Raw genomic sequence first — 10,393 nt, 5'->3', positions numbered from 1 at the left:
AAAAAAAAATCTTCGTATGTCATTTTAACGGTCATAACACGTATGTCATTTATTTCTATGATGTACTGAATGTGAGGAAATATCAGATTTAATCACATTAAACACACATTGATGTTTTAATATACTTCAGTGTCTGCGTTATTTGACTAAGGATATAAACCTTGCAGCATACATTTTATAAGCAGTGCACTTCATCTACTTTGTGGACTTAGGGAATAGAAATACATGGTGACATACATTATGTTTATTTTCAGACTGCATTCCTGGTAAAACAGGCGAACTGTGCACTGCCAACTGTTCTTCTAACTGTGTGACATGTAACCAGACATCCGAACAATGTTTTGGTAATGATAGATTCACATTGTTATCACTGTTAATTTGTTTGTTGATGGTTTAGTGCTACAATAAATGTAAATTACTGCACATAAGGGGAAGTAACTCTTACAATAGTTAATTCCTGATGATGCGCTAATCCAAATCACAGGCTACTTCTTTCTCGTGGAATTCCTTGATTCTTTCAACATTTAGGACATCACAGTTTTCCTTAACACAAATACCTTAAATCTTAATGTTATTATTTTAGAATGTTTTCAACGGACACATGATGACATGTGTATCATTTACTTTCACGGTTAACGAGGCATTCACCTCAAGATATATGTTGATATTTTGTTTTTCCACCTGACATAAAACGATCATAATTTTAGATGTTATTTATAAGGTAGTATATGCTTGTATTCCAGACTGTGTTAATGGAAAATTCGGGGACATGTGTGCTCGAGATTGTTCTGACAACTGTAAAGACAAATCATGCATGAATAACAATGGATATTGTCTAGGTAAATAGTGTGGTATTCATGCTAAAGATACAGTGGTGTGGCATATTAATGGTATTCCCGGCATTTGCCAATAACCGCAATCGAATCATATGCAATTAAAGGAGTTCCTGAAAAGAAATGTACATGCATCAGAGTAATTCTTAACTGGAATAATATACCTTTAAATTGTAAGAACAACACATGTATATAGAGCAGTCATCGGTAGGTAGATATCGTGCACTTTAATTGTGATACTGTGAACGCTACGATTAGATTAAACATACAACTAATGTTCAACCACGACAACCAAATCTTGACCAAACGTTTGGTTGAAAGAAATTGTTTACCATCAAGAACCTTGCAATACGTTTCAACCCTACAATTAGTCATTTCCCTTTTTTTCCTAGACATAGGATCTTTTTATAGTTCCTTTCATTTTATACGTTTGCAATTTTCTATCATTAATATATATATAGTCATAATGATGATTTAGTCACATCTTACCGCTTTATATTTTATTGATGAACACATTTCTCATTTTATCAAACCTAGCAACAAGTGGCCAATGGCCGCGTAGTTCTTTGGTTACATTCAGTTGTCGTGTTCCAATTTGGTCTTGGCAGGTCCCGTAAACATAAGACTGTATGTTATTTCTGTTATATAATTGGTACTCTCATCCAGGTGCTAGCATTTCCTTTCATATATTGAATGACATTTTCTTTCTCCGATGTTTTCATGATATTGCCGGGCTTACCATCATAATTATAGCTTTCTTGTACACCGGCAGTACGGTTTTAAGAGATTGTTTAAGAGGTTACTTGATCGCTAATAGATTTTAGTTGTTAAAAATTTTGGAGGTTTGAAGATATGGATTTGAAGTTAACACTGTTAAAATGTCTGGGTTGGAGGTTGATCGGTATCGGAAACATTGATAATATAGGATTCACTCTCGCTATATAGCGTATGCATTTTTTCCTTTACAAGATCAGCTAGAAAATGTCTGTTGGTGGCCCTGCATGTTATTTTAATCACGATAAATGGTTTTCACTTTCACCATAGTAAATAAAAACATGTAAACGACACAAGCAGCCATGTGTCACTTAGGGCCCTTTGCATTTTTTCCCGTGGTGCAGATGCGACTGATTACATATTAGCATTCACGCAATGCCATTCATATCAAATAAAGTCATCTAGCCTTACTCTGACACCCCACATCTACTGCAATGCATAGTCCATCAAACAATATAAATCATTCAAAATTTAAAATAATCAATGATTATATCCCAAAGATCTTAATATTACAAGTATATCAGGTTTATATGTTTTCACGCCGGGACTTTACACCCCTACCCCCAGTTCCCTCTAGTAGACGACATATCTTGTAGCACATGCTTTTGTAACTCTCGTTACTGAATATAGACCTTACAATTTACATTTTAGTTAATTGCCAGAGTATTAATCAAAAAAGTAACTTTTTAAGAAAATTAAACAACTATTGTATCCATTTTACAAGCGTGCATCACAATTAAGAAACACAAATGCATAGTTCGACTACAAATGCGACAACTTTGACAAAATTTTAGATCCACGGCAATAGCCTACTGGCTATAAATAGCTCATAGAACTAAAAGTCTCTCGCACTTACTACTCACCTATGCATTTTTTATGTTTTTTGATATGGTAACCATGGTTTTCACAAGTCCCAAATCTGGGGAAACACTTGTCACAAACTTGTATTGTTACGTCATAATGTATCATGATATCATCACATTTTGTTGTGTTGTTTTCCTGTCAACATGAATAAACAGTTCCCCTGATAAACATTTAAAGAGGAGAAAGAGCTAGGGAAGCCGATGAAACTCTTGTCTTTTGTTTTTTTATAATTTTATATATACATGTAGATCTGTTGTGCAGGATTGATCCACTATCCATGTTTATCTGAGACATGCCCTTTATTTTTAGGATCATGCCATTTCTACTGTACTTTACTACCTCAAGCATGGCTTATGTGCATGTTGCTATAAATTACACTGTACTCCAATTTCTTTCAACAGTTTTCCTTGGAATTGCGTTGCACAGTTAGTTTATATCTGTCAAATCAATTGCAAAGATACATCCAATAGGGAAAACTAATCATCTGTATAGCTCAAAGTTGTCGTCACTTGCAATGGATCAAGTGTACTTAACCCTAATGACAGTGTCTAATGAAAAGTAATAAAATGTTATTCCTTAATCTTTATCACAAAACTGTTTATAACAAAGACGTGTAAATTGAATCGAAATATTGCAACAATACGCATATTTTATATGAATGACAAATTAAAATGACAACATTTGTTTCAGAATGCACTCCTGGAAAGTACGGCCCGTTTTGTACATTCGATTGCCTGGGTAAATGCAAAGACAACATTTGTCAACAAATCGATGGACTATGCACAGGTAATAAGGAGGTCAATATTTACGTTATCTTTACATGTCTCCCTTCTTTAGCCTAGTAAACTCTGATTGCGTATAAATTAGCGTATACGCAGAGAAAAAAGGCTCGGCGGATCGATACTTGTTTCAAATTTGGCGCCGTTCACGCTTTAGCGAGATAACAGTCCAATTGCAACTAATGCTCGGATCATTTACCATAATGATACATAGAACATATTCGGGATCCGTTCTGTCTAATTATACAACCAAAGAATGCTGACAGATTTCTGACTCCATGGATGCACATTCAACAAAATGTTTTGGCGGTAACGTCAACAATGGCGGCATCGTTCTGACCGCGTCACTCCATGAGCAGTGTGTCAATGCGCGTACATGACGACCGTTGTAAATGAAGAGAAACGTTCGAAGGACTTCTCACATTGCTTAATTTCAAATTGAAAAACCATGAAAGGAAAATAATAGTGTTGTTCACTGCGTATTTTCTAATATTATTCATATATCGATGTAGATTCACTGGAACTACATTGTCCTAGCAACCACGCGTTCGGCTACCGTATATTTACCACGTGGCAACCCACTTCGAATTTTTTTCTGCGTAATGAAGCATTTAAACATACTACCGTGTACGCCGTCAAAATGAAGGTATATTCTCAAATATATCAAAGTTTCAAAAGAAGTATCACTGAGGAATACCAATGTCCTGACTCAGTTTTTAAGCAGAACGAATACATTGCTTATACATTGTGTAACTGTTGAACAGAAAATGTAAAGATATATTTATAGAAACGTTGACTGTAACATCAAAAGAAAGGCAATACTAAGCCAAAACTTTCAGTTGGGAAGCAAGGTTTGTATAGGTTTTGATGTTTCAGAAAACTGGACTGTTTGCGTAAATTTAATAATATATTATTTTGTATAGAGCAAATATTAAACTTATTGGCACGAATGGCATTATGTAAATCGGCAGACTTTACCTTTTTCTACATATGAAAAAAATGACCGCATAACAGCAAATTTAGAAATGGGTTAAAATGTGTTCTGAATACTAGCGCTGCAATAACAGCATTGGAGCTTGATCACACACACACTTTGATACCCAAATAACTGTGTATGAACAGTATCATTCCGTGTCAAACATTAAAACACAACTATAATTATACAGCAAATCTTTTAATTCATATGTTTAACTATTTTACACAAAAAATAGTCACTAGCCTCCGTACTATAACGTGTATGTACGTGGGCGTATTCATACTCATTACAAACATCATATATGATATCAAAACATGCGAATTCAATAAATAGTTAGTTTACAGCTGGTGTCACATTAGTATGACAATAAACACCACTCGTTAAAATAAACCTGTTTTGGGTATATTGACCCAGGGGTAACTGTCGTGACAAATTAGTGAATTGTTCATAGTAATCCAGTCAATTTGGTCATAAATGTACTCACAAATCGTGTAGAAAATGTCAAATTTAGTGTACCCTAAATAACAGCTGTTATATACCGGGTATCGTTGATTTGTAAGGAGTATTTAACACCGTTTATATCAACGAAGGTAATCGCGGTCTGTCTGACAATGCACTGTATATCTCAAATGTTTGCCATGACTATTTTCTCTTCCAAGCCTAAGTGTTCAGGAAAGCGGGTATCGGTTGTGATATCCTATCAAAACAAAAAACAAAAACATTATACTGTGACGACTTCTACATAACCGGATTACATAGAAACCATTCTTTTTTGGTTTGCTGTAACAATCTAACTTGGGATGCAAAACAATAAAATCATTCCATGTAGTTCCATCAGGTTATGGAAATAGATTTTGCAAATGTCAACTTCCGGGTTAAGATTCTTGAATTTCTTTCATGCAGTAAACCTTTAGTTCTGCCATCCAAAATGATTAACCAGATGTTATGATTTCATTGCTATACCTTCCTCAAGGATTCAAACAATTTAAATGTATATTATAATTAAAGGATGTAAAGATGGATATTTCACCGACCACTGTGATAGGAGATGTCCGTCCTCCTGTACGACAGATGTATGTGACATGATTACAGGGTACTGTACGGGTAAGTAGGTAAACCACAAAGGTACAATTCAGTTAAATTATAAGAATACGTAAAACCACGTGATACTGATGAACGATTTGAGTTAATATATAACAACTCACCGACAATGCGTTCATATAACCTAGAGCTGTCGGTAGTTACAAACTGTATTGTTTCACGAGGTTTTGTCATGTATATCAGAAAAAAATGCCTTTTAATCATATGATGTTTATGAATTGGTTAAGTTGCAAATACAAAATGACGCGGTCTGCCCACTTCTGCCTAATCATAGAGAAATCTGAAAATAAGCCGGTAATTCAAAATACGAAAACAATCTACAACACGCCAACAATCTAAAATACATTCGCAGATTATCTAAAACACGACAACAATGCAAAACAATTTCGAATCGCCGACAATAAAACAGATTTATTAGCTGTGTGATATTGTGAATACAAATGTAAATTTGATATAATAAATCTTGTTTAAAGACATGTTAGTGTGACGTCGTGGGCTTTTCCCCATGTGTAAGTATTAGGACAATATATAACGCAAATAAATTTCAAACTAGTTTGATTACAATTATAGCAATAGGATGTATTGACAAGTCAGCACTTTATTTTGAGAGTCATCATTAGTGCTGCATGTTTTTATTTGGGTTTAGTTGCGTATTTTTTTATTATTATCAAAGCCCCTGTACAACCTACACAACCAGGCAGTTTTAATATAGCTGCAGCCGGAATAGGGATCACATCAGGATTGGTCATTCTGACTCTGGTCGTATTGGTCATCATATTGGTCAGACGTCTCTCAAGATACAAACGCGACAATATGAATTTAACTCATATGAAAGATTTGTCTCAGTCTGTGAGGCGAGAAGATTTACAGAAAAACACAGGTAATACGGGCTAATTTTGTAAAATCTCTAGGACGAACTACTGACTAAATAACTAGGGTACATTTACATCAATTTAAACATTGACGAAAAAATGTCAGGAATTTTGTTCTATGTTTTCTGTCTGTTTTTATTTAATTGCAATTTTGTGTTAATGTATAAAGGTTTAACTTCTTGCAGTGCTACTTTTCAGATGCGACAAAATAAATTTGTGAATTCCTCAATAGCCTCTAATTTGCACAATTTTCTCGTTGATCTCATAACAGTCTTCGGAGAGAAAAAATAATCTTGTGGGTAATTAAAATTATAAAATACTAATAAACCAGTAGATTACATGTATATAGCTTGTAGAAATGGTGTTATTTTCTCACTCTTATCGAAATCGACATGGATGTTTTCGTGTCAATGTGTTTTCTTTGCTAATAAGTACAGTTCGATGATGAGCAACATATGTACATGTTTCCCAATACGAGACAGCAAAATATTGGTCGACCATCTTGCACCCGATTAACCGATCATAACTTAACACTAACCAAAACCTTGGAACGAAATAGGGAAACTTTAGGCTAATATCATCAACATATGATCGCTTAAAATTGCACTTGGACATCAATAGAATTTCAAATTTTATTTTGTGCTGATTTTACATGTTCTGTAGTTGGTAAGTAGTTGCACATACGACCCATAAAAATTGTCCATAGCATTATGAACAGGTCAGTTGTTTTTCATGGGACTACTTTTAAGATTTTCCAAATTCCCAATTTCCAATGCTATTGTCGGTCGAGTTGTATCCTGTTATATAAACAAACTCACCTTGAACAAAGTTGTTTGATCTACTGTTTATTATTTTTTCTTACTCTTTATTTTCAATATTTTAACAGCATTTGAAAATACATATGACGAAACGGTATGGGCGTTATCAATCTGACAAAGCTGAAACTAACAAAGTATTTCGATGTCTGATATGATCTGCGCACAGCAATCAAAATAGTGACGATATCGGGAATCAATCTGGTTGTTTCTAACATTAAAAATATGAATCGGAGGAGGTTAATTTACTTACATATATATTCAGGATTTTTCATTATTATGGGTAACGTCGACATGCAATCACTAGGCCTCCGTGTGCCACTCACAGCAACAGGTCCCGCCTACCAACAACCAAACCAAGAGGAATGGGGAGGGGCGGAATTCTGGCACATAATATGCTACAATCATATGAACATTACAGATAAACATCCCCTTGTCAAATTGGGTGTCAATACTGACCTTTGATTCCGTGCTCCTGAAACTTCGTCCATCGAATTTTAAACAGTGTACACCGGTTACATGTACACTGTTTAAAACTCTCTCTAGGTAGAGTCGTCATGGCTATAGCCTATTCGAACAGTTTACCAGTGTTTTTTCGAGGTTTTTCTCAACAAGGTAAATCAAGTCGGTTTAGATGGTCATGGAAAAACAGTCACGTGAATTAGTTCAGAGAACCCAAAAACGAGGTTGTGAAATCCAAATTAAATCCCCATATCAAAAACGGTTTATTGAAAAAATGTGTATTACTTGTATTTCAGAAGGCACATACGACGAAATAGGATCCCATACCAAGACACAACCTACCGAGACGAACAGAACCGATACAAATTATGAACAACTGAACGCGTTGGAGAGAGAACCCTCACATGTTTATGAGACTGCCTAGACGGTTGTTTAACAAATGAGGGAACAAAAGGTCAACAGATTATAAATGGCGACTCAAATTATATACCTATCAGTCTAGAAATAAATACTGTCAAATCCGAAAACGAAGCTACACATTCCGATTATATATTAGTGCACAGATCACCACATTTATCAAAAATGTGACTGCACATTAAATGTTACGTCACAATTTTTACTGGCGTTTTACCTGGGCCTGTATTCATGAAACCCTTCTCATGCTGAAGCATGTTTTTTTGCGCACAGGCTTAATTTCTTGTTCTTGTTATAACTTAATAAATACGTCTTTTTTTGTCAATGATTTGGACAAAAACTGCAGACACGTTTACATTTCATCTTTTTAGCGTTTGACATGATCTAAGCAAGTAAAAAAAGTTTGTTTGAGCACAGAATCCATGCTTGAGCATAAGAACGGTTTCATGAATACGAGCCCTGATGTTTTCATGTTTTATGTATGAAAAGGAAAATTAATACCGTTTGTCGTGATAGATCAACCAGTGCATATAACGCACTGTCACGATCACTAATAATGTTTTGTTAATCTTTTACCCAATTTTACTGATAAAAGTGAATCATTCGATTATTATTTTACTGGGACGGAATTTGGTAATCCGTCTACGGTTTTTATTTAGGGATCGACAGGTAGCCATGCATAGCCACAATTAGCTTTATTCAATCGCTATTGAGAATTTGTAAGCAAGCACAAACTACAGAATGTGGTGAGTTTTTATATGTGTTATATATAGGATATTAAATGAGTTTTTTCATTTCATATGAGATTTTATGAAACGAGTCTTAGGAGTTTTAAGGAGACTTGGCGAGCAAAAATTAAAACTTCGAGACGAGTTTAAGATACTTTTTATCACATAACTCAGAAAACTTACATTTTGACAGGTTTAAAGCCAAAATGTAGAGGGCTTAATCAAACGGAGACAGCCATTTTGTTGCGCCATTCACAATTGATGACGTCACGTCATTGTCCATATTATGACGTCACAATCGATTTCTGACTGGCACAGCCAATGCAAAATGATCCAGGGTATATTACACTAGTGACATATGTAAAAATATTACACGGGCGAGTTCACTGGACAACAGGACAATTATGTGATTAAATATTATTAGTTAACGACATACACATAATTGTTGTTCATCTGTTATATTTCTAGTCATTTTGTTGTTTGTATATATGACCATACCTGTATATCGGGTGCACAATGTTTACATTCGCGCGCATGATGCGGTTGTACTGTTTTAGCTTTTTAAGATAACATATTGTCAACAAATATTGTTAGCCTAATATTACCTATAAACAATTCCATAAATTGCCCATTTTCTAATCGAATTGGTCATATAGATAAAAGGCACAGCGTTCAGGTGTATACCTCACGGCTGAGTGGACTGCGCACGTAAATTACCCTAAATATTAGGGCTATGTGTGCCGTGCTTATACATTTTGTCAAAACAGGCTCTACTTAGTTAATTGGTAAAAAATAGCGTATTGATATGTCTTACAGTTATTGTCATTGTATATACATATGGGTAGTGAGAATACTTTACATATATGTTACCTTTTAATGGCACTCAGTATAGCTATAAGTAGTAAGTCTGTCGTGCATATATTGTGGCTCCAACCATGGGTCATGTGAGGGCTGCAACAACCACTACCTTAGTTGGTAGCTATCTTTTATGGTAACCGTTTTGTGTGAACTACATGTTTAGGTTATGTGTGAACCGAGTGATGTGTGCTGTATAGTCACCGAGGTAGTGATTACGTTCTACGGATGGACCATGTTCTGTGATGATACGTTACAACGTATGTCATTTGGTCTGTGCTGTTTTAAATTACACTTCATGTGAAGTTTGGTGAGTCCATCAACACAGGAGTTATGGTCAAGGCCGTCATGAAGAGAGACGGGACCGGGGACCACAGACGATGGACGAGCTTTTTTGTGATCACTGTATCATGGCAGTTATTTTCATATCGTGATTGATACATTGACTTTTCCAGTATTGGCGTATAGTTTACGTGTGTGATTTTAGCATTAGTTATATACTTGCTTTGTATTATTCTAATGTTGCTGTCTATACATACTTCGTGTGAGAGTGAGGTAGCAATGATTTATATTATTAAGAATTAACAAAATATAGTGTATTGTTTGTAAATTAAATATTGTATATAACGTAATCCAGTCTTAGTGTCATTCTACACTACACTTGCACTGTCACGCTCGTCCACAGTTACACGGACGTTGTTTAATTTTGTAAATTACAACCAGAAGAACTATCATGTCTTTTGACAATTCTAACTCAAACTAAAATGACATGATAACCAATCTTATCGTCTATAGTGTAACGATACACATACTACCGGGTCGCTGGTCAAGTCAAGACGAAACGTCTGTTGCACATGAATAAAGTCTCCAGATGACACTGATTACATTGGTATCCAGTTTATATTTTAACATGTTTTTTT

General features: G+C 35.0%; 2 protein-coding genes across 2 annotated transcripts in view; both read left to right on the top strand.

Annotated features, from left to right (window-relative positions):
• LOC110451269 (scavenger receptor class F member 1-like) overlaps window positions 1-7,840 on the top strand; it is a 141,874-nt gene extending 134,034 nt beyond the window's left edge. The window contains exon 13 of the mRNA XM_021499190.1: window positions 7,771-7,840. The gene's annotated coding sequence lies outside the window, so the exon portion shown is untranslated. The remainder of the gene's footprint in view (window positions 1-7,770) is intronic.
• Window positions 250-8,709, top strand: LOC110451278 (multiple epidermal growth factor-like domains protein 10). The gene is made up of 6 exons (XM_021499201.1): window positions 250-344; window positions 744-839; window positions 3,162-3,257; window positions 5,235-5,330; window positions 6,001-6,207; window positions 7,773-8,709. Exons 2-6 carry the CDS (start codon window positions 770-772, stop codon window positions 7,898-7,900), a joined length of 597 nt encoding a protein of 198 aa, XP_021354876.1. The 5' UTR covers window positions 250-344; window positions 744-769; the 3' UTR covers window positions 7,901-8,709.
• Window positions 8,710-10,393: the final 1,684 nt, after the last annotated feature.

Source organism: Mizuhopecten yessoensis, unplaced genomic scaffold (assembly GCF_002113885.1).
Source record: "Mizuhopecten yessoensis strain PY_sf001 unplaced genomic scaffold, ASM211388v2 scaffold631, whole genome shotgun sequence".
NCBI classification, from domain to species: domain Eukaryota; kingdom Metazoa; phylum Mollusca; class Bivalvia; order Pectinida; family Pectinidae; genus Mizuhopecten; species Mizuhopecten yessoensis.
The sequence above is the reverse complement of the archived record's forward strand: the minus strand, read 5'-3'. Positions and strand labels throughout refer to the sequence as shown.

Excerpts from the sequence above, each read along its gene's own strand:
- LOC110451278 (XM_021499201.1), top strand. The coding sequence starts at position 770 with ATGTGTGCTCGAGATTGTTCTGACAACTGTAAAGACAAATCATGCATG. Across the intron at positions 3,258-5,234 it reads AATCGATGGACTATGCACAG|GATGTAAAGATGGATATTTC; the intron begins GTAATAAGGAGG and ends TTATAATTAAAG. Across the intron at positions 5,331-6,000 it reads GATTACAGGGTACTGTACGG|CCCCTGTACAACCTACACAA; the intron begins GTAAGTAGGTAA and ends TTATTATCAAAG.